General features: G+C 34.3%; 6 protein-coding genes, 1 long non-coding RNA gene and 1 pseudogene across 8 annotated transcripts; 4 read left to right on the top strand and 4 right to left on the bottom strand.

Moving 5' to 3' along the window:
* Positions 1-5,015: 5,015 nt before the first annotated feature.
* Positions 5,016-5,821, bottom strand: LOC147937335 (uncharacterized). Its single transcript, XR_015568351.1, has 3 exons — positions 5,616-5,821; positions 5,363-5,484; positions 5,016-5,259 (listed from the first exon to the last, which is right to left on the bottom strand). It is a non-coding gene; the product is annotated as an uncharacterized LOC147937335 (long non-coding RNA).
* Positions 5,822-6,866: 1,045 nt separating this feature from the next.
* Positions 6,867-7,704, top strand: LOC104719674 (uncharacterized). Its single transcript, XM_010437636.3, has one exon. The coding sequence runs from the start codon at positions 7,008-7,010 to the stop codon at positions 7,557-7,559; it is 552 nt and encodes a 183-aa protein (XP_010435938.1). The 5' UTR covers positions 6,867-7,007; the 3' UTR covers positions 7,560-7,704.
* Positions 7,705-8,378: 674 nt separating this feature from the next.
* Positions 8,379-9,905, bottom strand: LOC104720642 (xyloglucan O-acetyltransferase 2-like). The gene is made up of 3 exons (XM_010438523.3): positions 9,719-9,905; positions 9,344-9,627; positions 8,379-9,258 (listed from the first exon to the last, which is right to left on the bottom strand). The coding sequence occupies exons 1-3, from the start codon at positions 9,891-9,893 to the stop codon at positions 8,494-8,496; spliced, it is 1,224 nt and encodes a 407-aa protein (XP_010436825.2). The 5' UTR covers positions 9,894-9,905; the 3' UTR covers positions 8,379-8,493.
* Positions 9,906-11,930: 2,025 nt separating this feature from the next.
* Positions 11,931-12,946, top strand: LOC147937334 (RGS1-HXK1-interacting protein 1-like). The gene is made up of 4 exons (XM_087468753.1): positions 11,931-12,053; positions 12,421-12,561; positions 12,671-12,775; positions 12,893-12,946. The coding sequence occupies exons 1-4, from the start codon at positions 11,931-11,933 to the stop codon at positions 12,944-12,946; spliced, it is 423 nt and encodes a 140-aa protein (XP_087324879.1).
* Positions 12,947-13,457: 511 nt separating this feature from the next.
* On the top strand, positions 13,458-15,422 carry LOC104719675 (ankyrin repeat domain-containing protein EMB506, chloroplastic). The gene is made up of 7 exons (XM_010437637.3): positions 13,458-13,985; positions 14,157-14,236; positions 14,374-14,472; positions 14,542-14,640; positions 14,736-14,837; positions 14,939-15,037; positions 15,149-15,422. Exons 1-7 carry the CDS (start codon positions 13,610-13,612, stop codon positions 15,248-15,250), a joined length of 957 nt encoding a protein of 318 aa, XP_010435939.1. The 5' UTR covers positions 13,458-13,609; the 3' UTR covers positions 15,251-15,422.
* Positions 15,406-16,452, bottom strand: LOC147937333 (putative splicing factor 3A subunit 1). Its single transcript, XM_087468752.1, has 3 exons — positions 16,439-16,452; positions 16,035-16,167; positions 15,406-15,822 (listed from the first exon to the last, which is right to left on the bottom strand). The coding sequence occupies exons 1-3, from the start codon at positions 16,450-16,452 to the stop codon at positions 15,406-15,408; spliced, it is 564 nt and encodes a 187-aa protein (XP_087324878.1).
* A 1,944-nt stretch (positions 16,453-18,396) lies between these two features.
* On the top strand, positions 18,397-20,882 carry LOC104719677 (peroxidase 63 pseudogene; annotated as a pseudogene). Its single transcript, XR_015569304.1, has one exon. The product of XR_015569304.1 is annotated as a peroxidase 63 pseudogene (transcript).
* A 752-nt stretch (positions 20,883-21,634) lies between these two features.
* LOC104720643 (U-box domain-containing protein 40) lies at positions 21,635-23,902 on the bottom strand. Its single transcript, XM_087468227.1, has one exon. It carries the CDS (start codon positions 23,524-23,526, stop codon positions 21,871-21,873), a length of 1,656 nt encoding a protein of 551 aa, XP_087324353.1. The 5' UTR covers positions 23,527-23,902; the 3' UTR covers positions 21,635-21,870.
* Positions 23,903-24,832: the final 930 nt, after the last annotated feature.

Below are 24,832 nucleotides of genomic sequence, written 5' to 3'. Positions count from 1 at the left end.
TAAATATATGTAATGAATATATATGATATTGATTGGGATTTTTTTTGTGGGAACGTTTATTTTTTTCATCATTCCAATAATGTAGGACCTATCAATATTTGAGAAATCAATATCAGATGTTTATGCAGTATCTTTTGTTAAGTTTGATCTCGCATTTAATGATTATTTGATTTAGATTTTATTATTAACTTTTTAACTACATTTTGAATTTTATACTATTAATCTATAATACTACTTTCCTTTATAATTTTCCAAAATTTTAGGACATACCATTTTTTTGCGGCAATTAATAATATTTCTTTAGATTTCATTTTATCAATCATAACAATCAATATTAATATTTGTGTTTAAATTAATTTGTTTAATTTGGCATAATCTAGTGGTAAGAGTCAAAGACTGCTTTACCGCATGGTCCTAGGTTCGAACCTCTATTATTATTTTTTTATTGATAAGAAAAAATTACAAAATTACCCTCATCTTCTTCCTTGTAATCTGGTTTCTGCAAAATCACGCCATCACTTGATTTTTTCCATGATTTTCATCATTTTTTCTTCTTTTTTCCAATCTGTTATACAGAATTATTTTAGATCCATCAATTAACAATTGATTTATATATTAAAAAAACATTATTAGCTATAAACTTCTCATTTTTTTTGCTCAAACATGTCATAACCCTCGTGAATCACGTCAAACGCTTTCTCAGACGTCGGTATTTATCTAGCAAGGAATCATGAGAGAGACATCTTGAATCCTTCAATCCCATATACTGTATCACAGATGGAATTCCAAAATTACGTTAATTGAAAAAAATTGAATAAAGTATATAACCCATTAACCTGTTTTAAAAGAAGCGGATCTTTTTGACCCAATCCAATTCTGTTAATTTCTGGTCAATTGCCCAATTTTGAACCGAGCCCGAAATACTTTTGTTTACTAATATAGAGATGCTATTTATTAGATGTTTGAGTCGGTTGTGGAATATAAAAAATCCGAATGCCTAAAATGTTGATATTCACTAGGTAATATTCCGCGTAAATGCGCGGATTGTTGTATAATAGAATATATTAATTAATTTAAATTTATTTGATAATCATAAAAAAATTAACAAATTGATTTAAATGTCATTAACATTTTTTACACTTTTATTTATCCAAATCTATCAAAATATATAACTTATTTAAGTATAATCATACACATTATACATATCTCTTAAAGTTATTTGTTTTTATTGTTGAACTTTGATAATAATTTTCCTTAGATTTTTTAAGCATTTGAGGTAATAAAATATTATTAATAATAGAAACAAAATTTTACTATGTGATTTAAATATATAATTTAAGCTTTTTCATATAAACTAACACATAACCTAAAGCATTGAACAATTAAAAGATTTTGAAAGTAAAAAAATACATATTTCCTTTAAAATCATATAAAGTGCAATCAAAGTTTTAAAATACGATTCCCAAAGATTTTTTTTTTTAAATTCGTTTTTTATATTCCCCTTAGCTTAAGATATATTGCTAGGTTTAGTTATAATTTTTAATCCTTATAATAAAAAGCTAGATAGAAAATTAAAAAAAAATCAATTTGTTTTTTTATATAGATAAATCTTTAAAGTACATATTTGGATTAAATTAAAAAATAGTGATTTTTATATCATTACATGCTGAATCAAAAACTGAATATAGTGATTATTATTCTATAATAAATGTATTACAATTTTGTTGGATGTAAGTGAGAGTTAAGAAAAACTGATTTGATAATTATATTACAATTTTTTCCCCCTTAATTTAAGTTATATTGCTAGGCTTAGTTTCAATTTTTCATCCTTGTAGTAAAAGCTAGAAAGAAAATAAATATCATATTGCTTTTTATATAGCAAAATCCTTAAAGTGCATATTTGAATTAAATTTTAAAATAATAACTTAATATAATTATATGTTGAATCACATACTAAATATAATGATGAGTATTCTAAAATATATTTATTACAATTTTGTTAGAGGTAAGAGAGAGGTAAAAAGAATTGATTTGGTAATTATATTACAAAAATTTCCTTCATGAGAACATTTCAAATTTTAAGAATCAAATAAATATACATGAATTTGTAAGAACTCAAGTAAAGAATTAAGATGTTTTCTTTAGCTTGATTCTCTTATTATGAGATGGTTATAACCAAAATATTATTATGGTCATCAAAATTTTATTATACATATTAGAATACATAAAACAAAGAAACAATATAAGAAAACAAAGAAGAAAAGAAGAAGTACTTAAAAAAAACAATAAAATTCAAAACAATGTAAAATATATATTAAACAAAAAATATAACCAAACTCTTATTTGGGTTTTCAACCTATGCAAGAACATTATAAAAAAAACAAAGAAAATATCTAGGATTGGGATATGGTGGAGGAGGATGTGAGAATGGTTATTTATAGGATAAAAAGTGATGGAAGTTACATTTCAAAAATAATTAAATTAGAAGAGTTACAATTATAATTAATAGTATGTTTAAATGAAAATGAATGGAAAATAAAAACTCAATTCACAATTTATATGATTTCAGTTACAATTTAGTACTAAAGAATGAAATTAAAGTATGCATTAATGTATATAATAAAATGTGTTGTTTAATTAAAAATAAATATTAAAAAATTTTAAAAAAAAATGTCAAATGGACGAATAAGGAGAGAGTGAAACCTTACTTTTATGTATATTTTTTTTTTTTTAGTTACCCGATTTGGTGATGGTATAAAATATTTCCTAAATTTGCGTTAAATAGTATAAAAGAATTTCTAAGCTAACAGTTTTTTTTGTCAATCCTAATCTAACGGTTTATGTTTTTGTTTTAACTTTATATAATAATTTTAGTAATAATTTATTTCCTCATCTAGCATATTTTTTCTTTCAATAACCACAAAAATCGGAAAGAACTTTCATTAAATTACGATTATTATAGATTTTCTTAAATTGGTTCAATTTTTTTTAAAGTAAATTGATTTCTAACAGTTTAAATTTAATAAGCTTTTTTATTGAACTAATTTGAACAATTTCTTAAAATATAATAAAAATATTTTTAATCGTTTTTTTCATGTGTATGAAATTAGGTCTGTTTGGAAACATGGATATTTGATATGATTTTTTTTTACCCTTAAGTGTACTCACCAATATCAAATGTTGTTATATCTCATATGTGTTGTAAGAGTTTGATCCTATAATTTAATTTAGAAAGTATTATATATAAAAGCATTGTTTTCAATTTTTATTTTGTTTATATAAAAATAAAATATTTCTTTTATATTTCTTGCCTTTCTAATCTATTCATATTTATTTTTTAAATTCATATATGTTGGTTTTAACAAAAAAAAAAGTTTATTTGAGAATTATATGTTCCTATTCCTTCTAAACGGTCAATGTGTAACATATTATACTTTTGAATCAAATTATGGATTCACCAACACTCACTTTTAAATTAAATGGATTTTAATTGGGAAAAATATCATAAAAATCCCCAACTTTCAAATTTGGGATGTTTTAATCACCAACTTTCAAGATGTCATTTTAATCACAAACTTTTTGTGGACTTGACCATAAAATAGCAAAGTTCTGTTGACCTCGCCATTTTAGGCATGACATTTATTAAATCCCTAATCTTAGAAAGAAAACCCCAAATTATCTCTATAATACCAAAATCTCTTCTGCAATCTCTCTAATTCAGATGAGTTTAAGTTCAAGCTTTGACACATATGGTTGCATTGGTGAGTGTGGTGTGCCATCAATGGTATAGAGAGAATTTAGGGTTTTCTTTCTAGGATTATGTATTTATGAAATTGGAATCAATTTGGGGATTTAGTGTCTTCAATTTGGCAAACGATGTTGTTTATGGTGTTAAAAACGTGGTTGTTTATGCTAATCAGTAGCAAATAACATGCAATTTACTCTGTTTTTTAGATCTTTAACAGAGAATAAACGACGTGCCTAAAACGGCGAGGTCAACAAAACTTTGCTATTTTATGGTCAAGTCAACGGAAAGTTTATGATTAAAATGACATCTTGAAAGTTGGTGATTAAAACGTCTCAAATTTGAAAGTTAGAGATTTTTTTGACATTTTTCCCATTTTAATTGTAGGAGTTGGAAAAGTATAAAAAATTGTTTGTAACTCCCATACTAATATCATAGTAGTGTTCTCAATGAATTTAATTTAATATTTCAATGAATTCAATTTAATATAATAGAACATGTTAAAAATGTATTAATATGCACTTAATTGCACTTTTATAACTCTCAAATACTTACTTTTGATACTTGATTTTTGTATTATATATTAAAAGAATGACACACATCTCACTATAACTCTGATGACCTCATATTTCAAATCTCACATAATTTTATAAATTCTAGAATATCATTATTTTTTTTCTTAATTTAACCAATGATATCTTAACTTAACAAAAGTTTCAGTTTATTTGAATAGGATATATAGTTTAATTTTATCATACATTTTTACTCGAAAATATATACTTTGTCGTTTGTTCCTTTCAATTGTAGTCATTTTCTTTTTTTTTTGTATTTGTATGTATATAAATATAATTTCAAATGAATTTTTAATATTGTAGTCATTTTGTTTTTCTGTATTTGTATATAAATATAATTTTAAATGAATTTTTAATTTCTTTCGATCTCATGATTAAATGAATTTTTAATCTCTTTCGAACTCATAATTTTTAATCACGGTTTTTTAAATGACATTTTTAAAAAACTTCGGGCCAGACCAGACTGGGATCAAACATATACGGGCTTTACAAATTTTGGCCTAGGCGGCCAGCCTGATTTTTCTGAACTGACTGGTGAGACTTCGCTTGGTCCAGAAGCGATTGCTATGCAACAAAGAAGAATTGCCATTAAACAAGAGGTATAAACAAAAAAAAAACGCCGATTATATCTGCTTTTACAGTGACAATCTTCAAACGTTGCTAAACGAGCAAAATAGATTGATGGAATTGACGGAGAAACAAACAACAAACTTGTAAATGATTGAACGTTATCTTAAAAGCGCCAAGAAGTGGTAAAACATAAAACTGATATGTCTAAAAATATTTCTTGAGATTCTTTTGCCTTGTTTCTTCAAGTTTTCGCTCCAATTTAGTTTGGTCAATCTTGAGGCCAATTACGAAGGCAATAGCCAGCATAGAGACAGATACGAAAACACATCCTACAATGGTTGCAACTACTTCAAGATCACTCTATGAATCCACCTGTAAGAAATATTTCCAAGGAAAACTCACATTAATAATAAGATTTACTTAAAACATTCTTTGATAAATACAAAGAAATAAATAAACTTGAATACTTGATAACCTTTTCTGGCCCAGTTTCAGTTTCAGATTCAGACATCCCTTCGGAGTTAGCAGGACAAATGGTGTTTCCAAGCAGCACTGTGACTTCTGTTTGCAGTTTCAACCCATGACCTTCAAATGTAACTGTGCAGATGCGACAAAGATTAGCGAGCAAGAGAAAGCATGTCTGATTAGCGAGCAAGAGAAAGCATGTCTCTTTAGTGTCCTTTAGAAATCCAGCTGATGCACAAGGAAAAGTAATGAAAACATAATACCGTGAGCGGAGCCTTGGCTGATCGCTTTAGCTTGGCCAGATGCGACATTGACGGATAGGACATTACTGTTTGATGTAACCCACTGACCAGATATTTGATGCTCCGTCCCTACATTTTACAGGTGTCTTTGATGTAACACATTGACCAAATGCATTTCGTTATGTAGGATTCGATTTGACCTGCTATGATAAAAGTTAACAAATTTCCAGTGTGAATGACCGGGTTTTGAGGAACGATATGGGCCTCAGATGAAACCTGACAAAACAAAACACCTGTGATATAGACAATTGCAGATATCATAACAGATGTATGGGTACCTATACGACAGCAAGTTACTGAGAATATCCTATAAAAATTGTAACCTGTAAGGGTACAGCATTGGTGACAGTACTTTCAGAAGGATCAATAGCAGAACCTTCAGTGCACTGCACTTTTTCACAAACCATAACCTGCCCGAGAGAGAAGAAGTTGTTGTACTTGGAAGTGGCAACAAATAGAAGGAGACAAAAAAGTTTTTTCAAAAGAGAGGAAATTAAAATATATTTAATCTCACCTCTTTTGAATCCTGACTCTTATTGGTGTAAGTCATTGTGGCTCCCATAATGACATAGACTGGTGAATGAGGTTCAGGAGACATGGCCTCACTGCAAAAATTAGAAGAAGTAATCGGGGGTGGTGAATGATCTAACTGTAGAAAAAAAGCAATCATTTTCTAAATCAATCTCATCCTAATCACAATCAATGTACCATTTGAAGCAGCCATCACTCCCTTGAAGGCGATACTCAACAGGGTTCTTCGTCTTTGGAGGTAAGAGTATGTTAACATCAGTAATGTGTGGACCAGAACCCAACTGCGATGAAATCTCTCCAGCCGATAGCAGAAAGAAGAAGCAGAACGCGAAACGAAACATTCTTTGTTGTAATCGAAGAAAGGGACTTAGAGTTAGAGCAAACGCTCTTTTTGACTGAAAGGTGACCGTAAAAAAAATCGAAGAGAAAGAGAGCTTTGAAGAGATGATGAGACTGCAACAAAAAAAAAAAAAAAAAAAAAACCCTAAGAAAGGTCAGTCTGTTCCTCGTTCCACGGAAACAAGAATCTGTTCCAACAAATATTTCTCAGGTAACTTTTTAAAACATTGGGGACCTTTTCATGTAAAACTGAAACATTTCGGGGTTAATTTTTCAATTCAGATTCGGTTCGGTTTGAGTTTGGTTTGATTCGGTCAAAATGCACAAACCAAATCTGAAATATTCATTTTTCTTTCTTCTCACTTTCCCTTTTGAGTTTACTTCCTTCGTATCTCCAAATTTCCCAGATTTTGGAGAGATCTCTCAGAGTCTCCGATCGTGATCCGTCTATCTCCGATCTTCGATTTCGCGACTCGGAATCAAATGTCAGAAGGCTACGCAATCGAGCTGTACTTCGACCCAGCACTCGAGAACCAAGTTCTGAAAGCTTGGAACGTCTTCGCTCGCCGTCAAATCAGCACCAAACTGATCAACACTGAGTCTCGTCCACACATAACACTCTTCTCCACCTCTTTCTTCGACTCAACTAGACTCGAATCCGTCATCAAAAGCTTCGTATCTAAGCAAGAACCAATCTCGATCTCGTTCTCCACTATAGGCAGCTTCTCTAGCGACAACAACTTGCTCTTCCTGTCTCCGACGCCGTCTCTTTCTCTTCTTCAGCTTCAGACTCAGCTATGTGATACGTTGAAGAAAGAGTCTGTTGAGATTGGTGAAGATTACCGTGTTGATTCTTGGGTTCCGTGTTGTCCTGTGGCTCTCGATGTTCCCAAGTCGCGTATGGCTGAGGCTTTCTCTGTTTTGAGAGATTTGAAGCTTCCGGTGAATGGTTATGGTATGGAGATTGGTCTTGTTGAGTTTTCTCCGGTTCGTGAAGTCTTCTCGTTTCCTCTTGGTAACACTTTGGAGTCTTGATTCGTTTGTGATATGTGTTGTCTTGTGTTTGGCTTGATGGTTTTTTTAGCTTTATGTAAGTTTGTTTCTCCATGTAAAGCATCGATCTTTACTGTTGAACTCGTAATTTCTTAAGGAAATAGTTGGAGAATTGCTATTTTATCAATCTGAGCTGTCTCATTCACTTTGAAGCTTTTTAATCGATCTGAACGATGTTATGATTGCTTTGAGTTAACTGATGGAAACACAATAGAAGCTTTGTGTTGTAGTCATGGTAGGTGAAGAGTTTAGCTGGTACTCAATGATCTGTTGAACTTTTTGGTTATGTCGATATGTTTCTATTACATCCACTTTGATAAAATTGCTTCGAGAATCTTTAGAAGTCAACTCATAATTACAAAGGAGTAAGGAATAGTTGGAGAATTTCTATTTATCAAGCTCACCTTTCTCAGTTCTCTAATTATATTGTCAAAATGTGTTTTGATTTTGAATGATATTGTATGATATCTAGAGTCAACTGTTAGGATACAATAGAAGCCTTTTGTTGTTGTCATGGTTGGTGGTCTGTTCTGTTCAAGGTGGTCTTTCAGATCGCAGTGATCTGTTCTGTTCAAGGTGGTCTTTCAGATCGCAGTGATCTGTTAAAATTTTCCGTTATGTCGATTTGATTCTATGTCATCCATTTTGAGTTTATGCACTTTGAGATTCTTTGGAAGATCCCAGGACATTTTCTATGTTTTATGTCTTCACATGAACAGTAAGAATGGTGGAAACTGTTATTCCTCTGCTCAATGTTTTTTGCAGGCTATGATCATGATTACATGAAACAATGCCAGGTATGTGTAGTTTTGTATATGTCCTGTAAATATGTGTCTTCTCTTTGTGCTAAAGGTTGCTATGACAATTGACTCAAAGACATCACCTTATACATTATAAAAGTTCTTATCCTCAAGATTTACCAGAGTTGTCTAAGTAACGCCATGAGAACCTCGCTCCAGGCATCGATTGGTCCGGGCAAGCACCAGTGAGTACAGTCATTGAAACCTTTCATCCATTTATTTCCCCAGTAAGAATTCGGGTGCCCGTCTGGTCTCATTAGCATAACTCTAGTCACATCCAAAACCGCAAATTTCCTCTTTATTAAGCTAACACGTTTAATCTCTTCAAGCTGCTCTATCTGAGATCTTCTGATTTCCATATCGCTGCTCTTCTGGTTGATGTCATTTACCCTTAAAGGGATCGTCCTCCCGCAAGCTCCTCCAGTGTTCCAAGTCCCATTCTCAAAATGGGACGGCGAATATGTCCTGAGAACTGCCACTAAGTTGTCTTTGCAGTTATGACATCCATTGATGTGCTTAAAAGCAGCTGAGAAAACTAGTTTAAACCCTTCTTTCAAGCTAATCTGAGTCATGTTTGGTAAGTTACAGAAGATGCAACCTATTGTCTCATCTCCTCTATGTATGTATATTGGTCTGAAAAACCAATGACCAGCTGAAACAATGGCAATGTCTGTATTTGGCAGATCCTTCGCCCATTGCTCATCGATCTTGTCGACATCTATATCATAAATTCCTGTTCTGGTCTTGTTAGCGCGAGTCCTCTCGAATCCCGCCACTAGAAACTTAGTCCATGAGGTAGATAGAGTGAAGTCATGGTCTCGAAAGTACCATATCCTGTTTCTGTCTTCTGCATCCTTGTAGATATCTTTCGGAGTTTCTTCCTGAAAGCAAAGAAACGAGCTATTATTTCTTAAGAGACAAGCCTAATGAGTTGTGTCACAAGATCTGCTACAAACAGAGTCTTACCATTGACAAGAGGCAGAGAAGAGACTCCATGTGGTTTCTGGCCACAGAATCACCAATGAAATTCATCTCTTTGCCGCGAACGAGATCAAGAAAAGCTTTAGGATTGAAGCTCGGAAGTTTACAGCCTTCAGGTTTCCATCTCCAGAACAAGAAATCTCTGTTTGGTCTCCCATGTTTTAAGCAGTTTTTCGAGTCGGGTATTGTAGGACAGGTAGAGTTTGAGTACAGCGACCCTCTTTCTTCTGGAATCCATTGTCCTTTAGACAAGTCACAGTCCTTAAAATCTAAACCAACGACAACAATGAATGACCAAAAGATTTCAACAATTTGGTATTTGGCTCTTTGCATTTCGACAAAAAGAACATTTAAACTTACTTGGTTGAGGTTCGACGTAGAGAACGTTGTGATCATTGATGGAATTGAGAGAATTCTGAGGAAACAAGAAGAAAGTTATGGAGAATAGAGTAATACAAAGCAAGAGATATGGTGCCAATGCACTTAAGCTCGTCTTTTTCTTTGATTTTCCCCGCAAGATTGATGACGAATCCATCGTTGCATGTCGATAATTATCCAAAAAGTTACTACCATAATGTGAAGTATGGACACCTATTTATATTTTATTTGGAGTTATTACGTAGAAAAAGATCAAATATATCGAAAAAAATCTAGAGATACATCTTAGTATATTGACTCGTTAAGATGAATGTATAATGAATGTACAGAGACATAATTATTTATATGGAATGAATTAACATATTATCTAACTAATAGAATCATACTCCTTCTGTATTAGAATGATTTTTAAATATTTTTACATAGATTATGAAAACAATTAATGTTTAGTCATAAGTGTATTTTTATTTATAATAACATAACTATTAACCAATAGTAATTTTTCAAAATTTTAAATTCTCATTTAATGAATCTTGAAATCTATCATTTCATAATATTAATTAATTAATAAAAAAATACAAAAAATCAATCTTTGTGACACAAGATAAATTTTTAAAACATCTATTCTAATACAGATGGAGTATAAGATATACACAAATCTCTATAATATATTTATAATATTTTCTTTGACCATAAAGATCTTCTAGATTATTCTATAATGGCATCATTAGTGACAGTTACTCTTAGGAGTTCTCTCAATTAAAAATAAAAAATTAATAATAAAGAAACATAAAAATTGAGAAACGGTCCTTCTATCATCAACGATAGCATCGATTCTGACATGTGTCAGCATGTGATAAGTTAATTTTTTTCCAATTTTATTATTTAAATATATAATATTATTAAAAAGAAATAATTAAAATATATTATCTTGAGCAACAGAGGAGTGTTGCTGGGATGTAGATGGTCTAAGACCCTCAAGTCTGAAGTATTGAAAAGGAGATCCGGTTATTTATTGAGAAGATGAGTTGTTTGTTGTTGGGTAAGATTTGCTAAAGACCCGACCCGATGATGAGTTGTGTGATGTTGAGGTAGCCGACATCAACTATGGTTAGAGAAAGAAAAGTGAAGAGAATATATATATATATATATATATATATATATGTGTATATATATTAAGTTTTTTTCGCTCTTCTCCTTCTGAAAAAATGTTTTATACTTTTACGATACAATTAATTTAACTTATTCTGAAAAAAATGCTCATTTAATTTCTCAAATATTCACAATTCACGAGTTAATCCAAAAATCATTTGGAATACCATTTTTATCAAAGTATTTCGGTTATTTAGTTACATTTTGCACAACACTATTTAATATTTGGGCTTGTTCGTTTGATTGACCCAGGCAGCTGCGTCTACATTTTAACCGCTGAATCGAAACAATGTTTAAAAATGTTAGACGCAGATCACATCGTTTGTCGCAACGTCATGATGCAGATACCTGCGGCAAGCAAACAAACAAACTTGTTTACGCTCACCGCAGCCTCAAGTACCTGCGACAACGAAACTAACAAACCCATTGACAAATATAACTAAAAGTTTTGGATATTTTGGTCTAAACCTAACTAATATATTAGATAGTTTTGGTTGTTTTGGTTATCTAAATTCTCAAATCTCAATATAATGCCTTTGTGACATGATTAATTTGAATTTTTAGTAAATTGGATTATAATTTGTAAAGTAATTTTCATTTATTCGAGTTGAAGTGGGTTTGCTTTTTTTTTTTTTTTTTGTTGGGACAAATTCAAGGTTTGCTTAAATTCTGTTCTTATTGTTGAGAATAAGAAACTGTCATTGAGAACGTTGTTAGACCATGTGCATCGGCGTCTTTTTGGGCTGTCCCCCACGATTTTTGTTTTAAAAATAAATGAAAAATGGCCCATTAACGAAGAAATGTATCTTTAAAGGGGACGTATTTTCGTCTGTCCTTCATAACACGTGGCGGCGTGTTATTGGTTGATGTCGTTTGGGTAGGGTGAACCCAAAAAATCGCGGTCTCGAGTCATTTTTTTCTCTCCGTCGTTACCAAAGCAATCGGCGTTACCGAAGATTCGGCTCCAGCGATCGCAAATGGAACAGTTTCTGTTGCGATTGAGCATAAAGCGATCGGAGTGGTTGATTCGGTGGGGGAAGCCATGGGAGAAGCGGAGAAATGGGTGGGTGATCTCCAACAGACGGTGAAGGAATCGACGGATTCCGCCATGCGCTCTGCTCGTTCCTTCCGTGAAAACTCGACCTCTCATTTCCGCTCTATACAGGTTTGTTAAATCTCTCTCTCTTTTGTTCACCATGACGTTTCTTATGAATCGAGATTCTTATTAGCAACAAAAGCATGGATTTGGAATTCAATATCTCATAAGCTTTAATTACTTGAAATGAGTTCGATTCAAAACAGGTTTTGCTCCGAATTAGACGTTTTTATGTGTTGACATGGTGCTAAGTTTTATGTATCGATTGTATCCTCTACTGGTTTTGTTTTCTTTGCAGAAGAATTGACATACGTCAAACACTAGGCCGATTTCAAAGCGAAGAGGTATCTACTATTCCAATTTGTTTGTTGTTATACTTGCCCTGGTTTGTGTCCCTTCTCTTGTTTTTAGATCAACTTCAAAATCATTTCTTCAGGCACAGTTCTTGAGAGCTGAGAAGCATGTCCAGGAGTTGAACATGTCTGCAGACTTAATGAAAAAGGAGAGCAAGAAATTGCTTGAGAGGGCGACTTTAGCAGAGAAGGATATGAAATGCGGTCTCTCTGAACTCATGTATGTTCCAAACATCGACGCTCCCACTTATTTTACTAAGCTATTGACATCATTTGTGTTAATATGGCTATTGGCTACTTCTGTTATATCTATAGGAACTCTGGAAATGATAGGCGATTGATGTTTGGTCTGTTGGTTGCATATTTGTTGAGATTATGATAGGGGAGCCTCTATTCCCGGGGAAAGACTACGTTCATCAGCTTAAACTTATAACTGAGGTATGTTCTGTTTCAGGAAAGATCTGGTATAAGTTCATCTGTTACATACCGAGATTGGCATATGAGTGATGATTTCTTATTATTAATTAATGCTTGATCACGCTCTTTATCTTGTAGTTGAGGAAGCATTGTGTCATCCTTACTTGTCAGCTCTTCACGACCTTAACATGAGCCTGTTTGTTCCAAGCAGTTCAGTTTCGATTTTGAGGACCCGGCTTCCACTGAAGAAGAGATTAAGGAGCTAGTATGGCTCGAATCAGTGAAGTTCAACCCTCATCCGACCATCTAAAACATTTTTAAAATATTCTAGTTAGAGGTTGAACAAAATTGCTTAGTTATGTCCATTCTTATTTATACGGTTGTCTTATATGGCGTTTAAGCTCTGATGTTTAGCTTTTTTATTTCATTGGTTCATAAGCTATCTTGAAACACAAGAAAATGTTGTATGAGGATTGTCCTTGTAACCCAAGATATTTGTTTTTTTTCTTCAAGTTTTTGTAACTTTGTAATTTTCTTGTTTTTAATGTCAATGTTATATGTTTTATTTAAATTAAAACTTTAATATGTTTTTACTTATTAATTTAAATAATTAATTTTTTAATTAAAAATATTATTATTTTTTCCAGGGGACCAACTGTGAGGGACACCAATACTCATACCAAACTTAAGAAACTCTAAAAATAAGATTAATATATTTGAGGGACCAAAATTTGTCCTACACCAATACTGATGCTCTTATAGAATATAGTTGACGTCCGTCTTCTAAACCAGGGTCAAGTGTCGTCGACTTTGGGACACTTTCCCAATTGAAAGAGAAGCTTTTAAATTACACAAATGGTCTCTTCGGTTTTATCCATCCCTCCACAAACTTGGCTACTTTCACGATTACCAATCTCTGGTTCTTCTCACAATTGCAAATCAAATCTCGTGTACTGTCGATCCACGAGTGTCCGAGGAGTCTCCGCCAAGAGACAATCCACGGCCAGAAGAAGTCGCAGTTTCACTGAGACAAATCGTCGAACACCTTCCCTGCAATCCAAACATGAATTCTGGGAAGACCCAGATGATGGTAGCGACAGCGAAAACGAAGAAGATGAAGAAGACGAAGATGGTATTGGGAACGATTTAGATTACGAGAGTGATTGGGAAGATGAATCGAGACCACAGAAGCTTAATGCTACTGACGACTACGAGGAAGAGCTTGCAAGAGGTTCTTCTTCTTCTTTCAATCATAACTCTCTTAGAATTTCTCAATTTTTCTCCAAATTGCAAGTAAAAATTCAATCTTTATGTTTGTACAATCTTAGTATACTTGTGTGTGTCTGTATGTGTATGTGTATGTGTATGTATCCTGGTTTACATGGGTTTGAGTTATTTGCAGAGGTTGAACAACTTCTTGAACCTGAAGAAAGAGCAATTCTTCAGCAAAATGATAAACCAAATCTCAAGATGATTTCAACTGTAAGTTCTCTTCTCAAGTGATTTTATCGTTAAGATTGCATTTAACAGTCATTCTCATATCAATCTGAATGACCATTTGCTTCGGTTTAGATTCACATGGTTGATATGCTTATTCTGTTAAACGTGCAATTTTGCAGAAGAGTTGGAAGCCACTTCAGACACTTGCTCTGTCAATGCAGATTCCCTTAATGGATAACCTCATTGCAAATGGACTAGACATTGATGATGTTGACAAGGTTTGCTTTTGAGACAAATCTGGTTTCTATTCTTTATCATGTTGTCACTGATTGTATCTACGAATACAGGACAACCAAACCGCTCTTCATAAGGCAATCCTTGGTAAAAAAGAGGCAGTGATTAGTCATCTTTTGAGAAAAGGAGCTAATCCGCATCTTCAAGATCGGGTGAGAGAACTTATCTGGTTCCATTTACTTATTATATATGTACCCATTTGGAAAAGGTTTTTAAGCTTTCATAACCTGAATCTTTAAACATTCAGGACGGTGCAGCTCCGCTTCATTACGCAGTTCAAGTTGGAGCCTTGCAGACTGTGAAACTACTGATCATCAAGTACAATGTAGACGTCAATGTTGCAGATAATGTCAGTAGCCACAAAAGAAGCATATCTCAAGCCATATAAAATTTTCTGATTTTGATAAATTTCTTTGAAGATCTGATGAAACATCATTCTTTGTTTTACAGGAAGGATGGACTCCTTTACATATCGCTGTTCAAAGCCGGAATCGAGACATTACAAAGATCTTGTTGAGCAATGGTGCTGATAAAACAAGAAGAACAAAGGTGCTATTAGTGAAAATATATAGAAAAATAGGAGCTGAGATTATTATATAACATAGTTGTTTTCGTTTGATCACCAATCAAATTTGGTTTCTTCTTGCTTTTATTTTTCAGGATGGGAAATTAGCTTTGGACTTGGCTCTGTGCTTTGGGAGAGATTTCAAGTCATATGATCTGGTCAAGCTATTGAAGATAATGCCCACTGGAGATATATAGAAAGAGTTTATGAGATTCTGAATGGTCACGTTGAAATTACTAAACTGGATTTTGCCATTAGTGTACTTGGATTGTAAACTAAACCAGCAGTACTATAAAAGTGCTTAAGGTAGAAGAAACCCGATTAAGTGTGTAACTAGTACTTATATATAATATTATGAAGAGATTTGTAGTGGAGGGGTTTCACGTGGAGGACAAAACTCAATGTCATGAAAATACTCATCACTAACCACAAAATCACCCCTGTCAGTCACAAGCTTCTCCAATAGCACGTCGTCTTCCTCCTCTTGCTTTTTCTTGAAAGCATCAAGAGCAGCTAAAAAACCTTCAACAGCAGCTTCCGGATGACTTGCCCAACGCTTTATTACAGTACCAAACTCAACATGAAGCTTAGAGAAAAGCGTGTACCTATCATCATTTCCATTCAGAAACTGAAATTCAGTTTCAGTAGACACTCTTTCCCACAGAGAGTCCTGAAAACGACTCCCATACCATGCCACAAACTGCGTTGTCAACTTAATAATACCAAGCTCCTTGCGCATCATGCCTTGAGGAATCACTTCTTGGCTGATCTACGAAGGACAATTATTTTCATACACCCAAAAGAGAACTCATAGAAAATCGTTTGCTTACCACACCCTCTTTCAAGCTTCTTCAGAAACTGAAACTGAGTTTCATTACACAGTCTATCGCATAGTGCGTCCCAAAAATCACTCCCATACCGCACAACTCACACCAAGCTCATGCCTTGAGGAATCATAATCATAAACTTATAAGGGCTTACGGTATACGATAACGAGTAGCACCCTGTCTTACCTTGAGGATCAGGCGTAGGATCAGGAGGAGGAGGAGACTCAGTGTATTCAGTAATCTTATGCTTGTAGAATAAGTGATCAGGATCTGATCTCCACAAAAAGCTGCATAAAGCTGTATATCGGATTATCGTAAAAGAGTCCTTGAGCTTCTCCTCTAACTCCAAACCACCTATCGTTTTCCACTGGGCCTTTACTAATTGGAATTATAAATTTGTTTCAATTTTTTCTTTTGCTCGCTATAATTTTATATACAAGATAATTTTGGTAAATGGGCTGGGAAGGTAGGATGTGTGGATGAGTCCACTTTTTCTGTAAAGTAAACTCTTTAACCACATAACTTTAATAGATGGAAACAAATAAATAAGAAAAATACTTGGGTTTATCCATTGAGAAAACAAAATCAGGAGTAATTAGACAACTTTTGAACACGCGAGGAATTTGAAGTGTGAGTTGACTAAAAATGTCGACATGTTTACATAAAGATGAGTTTAATGTCAGGCTTGTGTGTTTCTTGCCCATAAATCACTCTGATCGACATAAACAGATTACTTTATCTTGTTAGTGCCACAACCCGTCTGTGAACCCCACTAACCTCACTGCTAACTTAGTTTATCCATGTAGGCTGGCCCATCGATCCTAATCCATCACGGTTAGTCTGTCTTTGGAATAATGTTTGTATCACAATGCACATAATAAAGATGCATATTATAAAGTCACTAGTTTTTTTCCAACAAAATAAATAAATTTCCAAGTCCAAATTAACCTAATGTAGCGTGATACAAATATTTCGATTTTTAAAAAAGAAATTGTCGAATCATGAATTTTAATAGAATTTAAATCCAACCTTATTACGTCGTTAATAATTTAACAATTTTAAAATCGTAATCTGATTTTATTGGTGAGATAAAATAATATATTTAAATTGGTAATTATTTTTTTAAATTTGTGTAAAATTTTCTTAATTAACTTCAATTTTTTAAGAAGAGCATTTAGATGTTGAATATATTTTCCACAATTAAAGAAAAATCATTGACAAAATACAAAACACAAAATTAAATTAAAACTGCGGAAAAAAGGAAATAGCACCATACATATAGGGTACAATAATGTTAATACGTGACATAGTTAGGGACAAAGCAAAATTAATTAGTTTTGGTATAACAAAATTACAGTTTTCACCTTATTTTTTCTTCCATTTATTTGTTATTACCTTCCATACAATTTTATTTAAAAAAAAAAATCAAAACTTTATATATTGAATAACGATTAACTATCTCCTTAATGTTAGAGTTTTTAATTTATAATCATGTATTCATGTTCTATTTACTTTATACGATAAAAATTCGTGTTACATGATAATGCATTGAAAACATTATGTGACATGGGAATGGGACCATAACTCTAAAAAGTTCACAACAGGGTCTTAAAGCCAGGGGCGGATGGAGAAAGAAATTTGATGTGGGCACAAATTATTTAATACTTACTATATTAAATTTATATTATAAAATATTAAATAGTATAATTTTTTTATCTTTTTGCATATTTAAAAATTATTTTATTTGATTTAAAAATATATTCAATTTCACATTACATATATTTAAATGAAAATTATATCTAAACATATATTATATAAGGATTTTGTGCAGTATATTAACCTTTTAAATGACCATTTCTTGCAACTTTATTTTCTAACTCTAAAAATGTAAGAAATTTTTTGAGAAATCAGAAATAATACACAATATAACATTTCGTAATCACGGTAAAATTTGTAAAATATTGATAAATAGTATATCAAAGCGAAATTCCAACGATAAAGAGTCTAAATCTACATTTAAAATATTAAAAACTAATATATAAGATTGTAGAAATGTGTAGAAGTTACATGCAAGAGTTATATTATGTATTATTTTTGAATTCATATGATTAATTTTTGTACAAGATCCTTTATTTAAATAGATTTCAGCTATATATATATATATATATATATAAATTAAATACATATATTATACTAATTAACTAGTTTTATATTACTTTTCAAATTTAAATGTAAGTATAATTTAGAGTAGAAACAAATATTAACATGTAATTAGACATTACAAAAAGAACATTGCTTGTAGGAAAAAAAGGCAACAATAAAAAAGATGAAAGTCAGGAATCGAACTCCTCACCAAAGATGCATGGGGCAATTAAGCTGTGTAACTAAACTAACCAAAATACCAAATGTATTAGATAATTTTTAACAAGTAGCATGGGGCACGTACCCCACCCCATCACTACATAGATCCGCCCCTGCTTAAAGCTATCATCACTTCTTACCTTTTTCTCTGCTATATTCAAATATAATTGTAGTGTGGGGAAGATTTCTCTCTCCTCTTTCTTTTCTCCCTAAAACGATTAGGTCAAGCCGTTCTCTGTAACTCGCCGCGTTGCCTCTCTGGCGGCCACCACGGCGCTGTGAGAGGGCTTCTAGATCTGTTCTTGTTTTTTCTTTGTTTTACTGTAAGCCTAGAGATCTCGGTGTGCGAAGTGGTTTGGTGGTGACTAAGGCTTCTTGACGATGATGGTGAGGCAGATCCAGTTCCGGCGTATCTCGTAGACGGTGGATTTGACCTTTGTCAAAGGTTTGCCGTTCGTTTTTCAGGATGTCCCAGCCGAGATTCAGTGTAGTATCATTTTTTTGGGATGGTGTCGATCTTCGGAGGATCGCCGTTTCTGTGCCTCTTCTCCCGACTGGTTGTCTTCCCCGGCCATGGTATAAGCGACCGTGATTCTCTCTTGTCGTTAGCCTTTTGGTTTGTTCGGGTCATAGTCTAGCTCTTGATCTTGAAGAAGTTTCGGCCGGGTTGTTTGTCTAGCTTAGGATAGCTTAAGTTTCATTCTAACGCCATAGATTAGAAAAATAAATAGGTCTTTATCCGTGGTCTGTTCCTTTTCTGTTCTTGTAAGGCTAACCTCTTGTGGGCAGTGACCTCTTGTGGGGATGCAAAGTCCTAGATTTAGATTCTCGGTTTAAGATTAGGTGGTTAGGAATTAGATTCGCGTTTCATGCTTATTTATTCGAGGTATTCGTTCTTAGTTGGGTTAAGTCTTCGCGGTGGCCTCTATCTTTGGATCTCTTCCTTTTGGGTTTGTAGATCCTTTCGACATCGACTTTTGAGGATGTAGTCCCGCGACTTATGTTCTCTTCCGACTTCTTTAATGATTTTGAGAGTTTCTCTTTTGGCTCTTGTGTTGTAATCTGTGTTTCCCGAGTATTGGGCTTAAGCTTTTGGAGATATTTCTGTTTTCCGCCGACTTTAGGATTTTAAAAACGCATTCCAACCTTGTATTTCACCTTATATTATATAATAAAAATATTCGGTGAAAAAAAAAATATCAAATATAAATGTAATAAGACAGCCACGTACTGTACCATATACTTTTTCTGTCGTCGATGAGTTTGGATCGATTTGAATCGTAGATACCGGAACAAAATCAACCGGTTTACCATAACATATACAATAAACCGGACTCATATAAGAAAATAACCGGATTCTCTTTCCCGTGATTGGTGGTGGTACTGTATACCATACCACACAAGCGCGTGCTCTTCACTCACTCTCTCACTCTTCTTCCTTCTTTCATTAAAATCTCACCGCCTCTCTCTCACTCTCACTCTCTCAATCTCCTTCAACAATGGTGAAACAATCTCAACTTAAATATCTCACCATCATCATCCTCCTCTGCTTATCCTCCGCCGCCGAATCTCATCTCACCGTCGATTTCTACTCCAAATCATGCCCTAAATTCCTCGACATAGTCCGCGAAACCATCACCAACAAACAGATCTCAACTCCAACAACCGCCGCCGCAGCTCTCCGCCTCTTCTTCCACGACTGTTTCCCCAACGGCTGCGACGCCTCCGTCCTCGTTTCCTCCACAGCTTTCAACACCGCCGAGCGCGACTCGTCAATCAATCTCTCCCTCCCCGGCGACGGATTCGACGTCGTGATCCGCGCTAAAACAGCTCTCGAGCTCGCTTGCCCCAACACAGTCTCATGCTCCGATATCATCGCTGTCGCGGTTCGCGATCTCCTCGTCACCGTTGGTGGACCTTACTACGAAATCTCCCTCGGCCGCCGCGATTCGCGAACTTCGAAATCGTCTCTCGTCTCCGATCTCCTCCCGCTTCCGTCGATGCAGATCTCGAAGCTCATCGATCAGTTCAGCTCCAAAGGCTTCTCCGTTCAAGAGATGGTCGCTTTGAGCGGTGCTCACACCATCGGATTCTCACATTGCAAAGAGTTCACGAACCGGGTCGACCCGAATAACAGTACCGGGTATAACCCGAGATTCGCTGATGCGTTACGAAAAGCTTGTTCGAATTACAAAAACGACCCTACGCTCTCCGTCTTCAACGACGTGATGACTCCGAACAAGTTCGACAATATGTATTTCCAGAATATTCCGAAAGGTCTCGGGCTACTCGAGTCGGATCACGGGCTATTCTCTGACCCGAGAACCCGACCGTTCGTTGAGTTATACGCGAGAGACCAAGCTCGATTCTTTAAAGACTTTGCCGGAGCTATGCAGAAGCTGAGTCTTTACGGTGTTTTGACCGGACGGCAAGGAGAGATCCGGCGAAGGTGTGATGCGATCAATTAAGATTTGTTTTTACGATTTGTGAGATTTTGTATTTTTGTTTTGTTTATTTATTTATTTAATTGTTTGGTGCGTTTAGATGAAAAGTTTGAGATTCGGGCTAAGATTGATCTAAGCTCATGTGTTAATACTTAATACTATGATTAAAATTCAAATAATTAGTTGTTTTGTCATCATTACTTCAGTAATTGTGTATTACTAGTACTAATTAGTTCGGATAGTTCCATATCGTTTAGTGTTTACAAAACTGCCTGTTCTTTTATGGTATTTGACAAAACTGTCCCATATTTTTGATATTTGCGAAACAGCAACAGAACTTATGGTATTTATAAACTGCCTCAAAACTGTTGGTATTTATAATAATTCCTCATATCTTTATATACATACAAATTGTGCCATATCTATGGTATTTATCAACTGCCCATAATGTTTGATATTTACATAGTTGCACAAAACAAAAATAAATGTAGTGAAAATAGACTGAAATTTATCTGACCAATAAATATTAGGAAATTAGAAAAAGAGGAAATTGAGACTTATATAATTGTTAGAAAGCAATTGGAATGGGTACCAATTAAATTTAACTTGGCATTGAAACAAAAAATATTATAGAAGAAATTCATAATTTAATAATATTCATTGAAATCTAGATGAAAATGAATGCAATGTTAAAATCAAATTTATTCAAATATATAATCTTGATGATTCACCTCCAGATTTAACTACAGTAAATGTAATGCAAATAATTAGATAGATTAAACTCAACTTTTGTCCAAAAAAAAAAACTCAACTAAAGATTGATATATTTTTTCAGTGGGAGAATCAGTTCCCATCTCTTAAGGAATTAAAAAGTCATCCCTTAGTCCCCTTACAACTTTTTTTTCATTTTCCTTTTACTAAAACAAAATATATAAAAAACAAAAGATAATAAGAAAAGAAAGGATGGGATTAACAAAAAGAAAAGCCACCCAAATGGCCAGAAAATACAAAGAATCCACCCAGTCGTAAAAAAAAATTTCACAAAAGAAAAAATCTCATCTCCAAGACTTCCAACTAATTACAACCCCAAAACCCTATTATTTAGAATTTTTCTTAAAAAAGAAATCCACAATTAATTCTTGTTTTTCGAAAAGCAAATAAATAACGAGTTAAAAAAAAAACACGTCAAAACTCGGCCGAGTTAACACACGATTTCTCACCACCGAGTCGATACCGGCTCCGACTAACATCATCGGCATTAAGCAACTCTTCCCAATCAACCTCCTCATTCTCCGGTGAATCATCATCTTCCATTTTAGCTCTCAACACTTCCAAAACTCTTCTGGCCTTCTGCTTAGCTCTCTCTCTCCCACTCCTCTCCACTTTCACTAACTCCTCCACCGCATTCGCCGCCATAGCCAACCCTTTAAACCTCAAACCACCGTCGTGACTCAGCCCATACAAAACCGCAACACAGCTCTCCCTAGTCGACTCGTGAACCTCTCTGGCTCCTCTCAAAACCCCAACCATACATTCAACACCTCCCGAGTCAAGCAAAGCTGGTCTACTCACCGGACACGAAGCCATGTTACAAAGAATCAACAAAACACGACCGATCATCTGTCCTAAATTCACCATGTTCAAAAGCATCTGAACAGCTCCAAGCTTAACAAGCTTCCCTCTGTTGCTCTGCACTAGAGAGAGATGATACAGAGCCAACGCCGAGTCATGCCGAGTCAACTCAGTACCAACTCGGATCAGATGAAGCAGCGGCTCCAAAGCTCCGAGAACACCAATCGCCGTCTTGTTCTCGTCTTCCAGAGCTAAACTGAAAACAACTCCGGCGGAATGCTCCTGAGCTTCAACGGAGCCGCATTTCAAAACGTCGATCAACGGCGGAACAATTCCTGACCGTACGATCTTAACTTTGTTAGATTTCTCCAGAGACAGGTTCACAAGAACCGCCGTGACGTTCACCTGAACCGTCGCGTATCTCGAGACGATCAGTGACTTAAGTGCAGAGATGAGTCTCGTCGTACATAAACTGATTCTTGAACCTTCGTCGATTCTCGTAACGCGTCGAATCGAAACCAAAGCTTCTTCAATCTCTGAGATTCGATTACTCTTCAGCTTTATGAGTAAAGCTTCTTCTTCTGGTGTTAGGTTTGGTTCTAACGAATCGATTTCTCCAGACGAAGGTGAAGAGAAGCAACTAGGTTTAGTTGTTAACTGTAGCGTACGGCTCGATGAAGCCACTGACTCGTCGGAGCTTGAATTGAAGTAATTAGGTCTCCGATCAAGCTCAGTCGCGGCGTGGTTAAGTCTCACTGATGGTTTGTCTCTTAGCGCTTGGATAAGCTCTTTCTCCGAAACAGAGACTTTTCTTCTTTGTGGCCTTTTCTCCATTAAAGTGAGTATAAGCTTCTCCGCGGCGGCGGAATCAAGTGGCTTCGGCGGTGGGAAACACCAGCGTTCACACCAGCTGAGAATTGCGGATTTCAAGGCGAGGTTTGGTATCACGGTGGAGAAATCTGGAGGTGGGGTTGGAGTAAAGCCTAGGTTTTTAGAAGCGATGACGCAAGCTCTCTCGTAGGAGTGACCGGAGGAGACAATGATTGGGTCAGCCATTAAAGAGCCTGAGATCGGACAGAGAAACTCAGATGGGATCTCTTGTTTGGTCGGAGAGTTGTTGTTTGATGAAGAAGATGAAGAGGAACGAGATAATGAGATTCTCCATTTGGATTTGCCGGCGAGAGACTCTCGTCGGGAAAGGGTGTCGCTTTTGTCGTGTTGAGAGTGAAGAACCATGAGGTTGATGACTGGTCGTCGTTGAATCTCCATTCAAAGATTTGATTTTTCTGAGTGGAAGTAGCTAAAGTTGAAGCTTTGTTGAAGAAGAAGACCCATGAATGTTCTTGAGATTTTTGTGGGATTGAGAGAGAGAGAGAGAGAGATTTGAGGAAACTGTAAAAGAGAGATTTTTGGGAGGGAGATTTTATTGTTTAGAAGTTATAGAACTTTAGGATGGACTTGGTCATTGCTCTGTTTGTCGTTTCATTATTGATTGGTTATGATGTAAAAACTAAAATCAAGGTTTTTTTTTTGGTTTTTGGTAGGTAAAGTGAAGATACGTCCTTTGTGGGAGAGTTATTATTTGATTGATTGGAGAATTTGTCTTTGGGTTGGGATTTTGTGAATTCACTTGTGTGTGTGTGCTTGACTGCTTTCAACTGTTTTTTTTTTGTATATTGAGCTTTGAGAACATTGATGATGTTTTTTTTTTTCTTTTCTTCTTTCAACATTTGTTATTCTTGATTTCTTTAACAAAATAAAAATCTCATCCTTAAGGTTTTACCAAAATTAGATATTGATAACCAATTAGATTTTTTTACCTATAATTTATAAAATAATATTTCAGTACAGTTCTTTAATAATATACATATGTATATATACTGTATATATTAATAAATCTTATTTAATTTCATATGAATTAAAATTTAAGAGATATTTTGATTATGACCCATATAAAAACAAATTTCTTTAATGAGATATAAGTTGTACTCTTCCTCAGTTCCTCTCCATAGAAATACTATAACAAAGTATCATCCAAACAAAAACTGAAGTGTTATAAAGATAGATAAACCTCTAGTCTCTCAATTAGTGAGAAGTTAAATCATACTATATTCGTATGGTGACAGAAGATTAGTGATTTGAAGCTAGTGATTTTTGGTCAAACTTTTCGTTAATCTAAAAAAGGTTGATGATCTCATGACTCATATGTATAATAGATGAGCATGCTCAAAAGGAAAGCTTTAATTAAATACGGTATTTCATGTTTGATGCAATTATTTTGTGCGTGTTTGCTTTATGCAAAAACAAAGTTTGTAAATAACCAAGAACAATACTGTCGTTTTCAGCTTTATGAATGTTCAAAAAGTTTCTACTTTTTGCTTTATGTTTTTTGCCCTTTGTTTCTGGGAATTCAATTTGTATTCTTTCTTCAATGACTTTGACAGACATTTTCTCCAATTTTTAGTATCATTGACCCAATGATAGAAATGTCTAGTTACTGTGATATTGAAATGTTTTTTTTTTTTTTTTTTGGGTAAGTAAATTAAATTGGTCTTTTAAATTGCTAGTAAATTCA

Source organism: Camelina sativa, chromosome 10 (genome assembly GCF_030686135.1).
Source record: "Camelina sativa cultivar CO46 ecotype springtype chromosome 10, ASM3068613v1".
NCBI classification, from domain to species: Eukaryota; Viridiplantae; Streptophyta; class Magnoliopsida; order Brassicales; family Brassicaceae; genus Camelina; species Camelina sativa.
This window is presented reverse-complemented; position numbering and strand designations above follow the sequence as displayed.

Excerpts from the sequence above, each read along its gene's own strand:
- LOC104719674 (XM_010437636.3), top strand. The coding sequence starts at position 7,008 with ATGTCAGAAGGCTACGCAATCGAGCTGTACTTCGACCCAGCACTCGAG.
- LOC104720642 (XM_010438523.3), bottom strand. The coding sequence starts at position 9,893 with ATGGATTCGTCATCAATCTTGCGGGGAAAATCAAAGAAAAAGACGAGC. Across the intron at positions 9,628-9,718 it reads CTACGTCGAACCTCAACCAA|ATTTTAAGGACTGTGACTTG; the intron begins GTAAGTTTAAAT and ends TCGTTGGTTTAG. Across the intron at positions 9,259-9,343 it reads TTCTCTGCCTCTTGTCAATG|GAAGAAACTCCGAAAGATAT; the intron begins GTAAGACTCTGT and ends CTTTGCTTTCAG.
- LOC147937334 (XM_087468753.1), top strand. The coding sequence starts at position 11,931 with ATGGGAGAAGCGGAGAAATGGGTGGGTGATCTCCAACAGACGGTGAAG. Across the intron at positions 12,054-12,420 it reads CTCATTTCCGCTCTATACAG|GCACAGTTCTTGAGAGCTGA; the intron begins GTTTGTTAAATC and ends TCATTTCTTCAG. Across the intron at positions 12,776-12,892 it reads AGCTTAAACTTATAACTGAG|TTGAGGAAGCATTGTGTCAT; the intron begins GTATGTTCTGTT and ends TTTATCTTGTAG.
- LOC104719675 (XM_010437637.3), top strand. The coding sequence starts at position 13,610 with ATGGTCTCTTCGGTTTTATCCATCCCTCCACAAACTTGGCTACTTTCA. Across the intron at positions 14,641-14,735 it reads ATCCGCATCTTCAAGATCGG|GACGGTGCAGCTCCGCTTCA; the intron begins GTGAGAGAACTT and ends TTAAACATTCAG. Across the intron at positions 15,038-15,148 it reads ATAAAACAAGAAGAACAAAG|GATGGGAAATTAGCTTTGGA; the intron begins GTGCTATTAGTG and ends TTTATTTTTCAG.
- LOC147937333 (XM_087468752.1), bottom strand. Across the intron at positions 15,823-16,034 it reads GCTACTCGTTATCGTATACC|ATCAGCCAAGAAGTGATTCC; the intron begins GTAAGCCCTTAT and ends TGTCCTTCGTAG.
- LOC104720643 (XM_087468227.1), bottom strand. The coding sequence starts at position 23,526 with ATGGAGATTCAACGACGACCAGTCATCAACCTCATGGTTCTTCACTCT.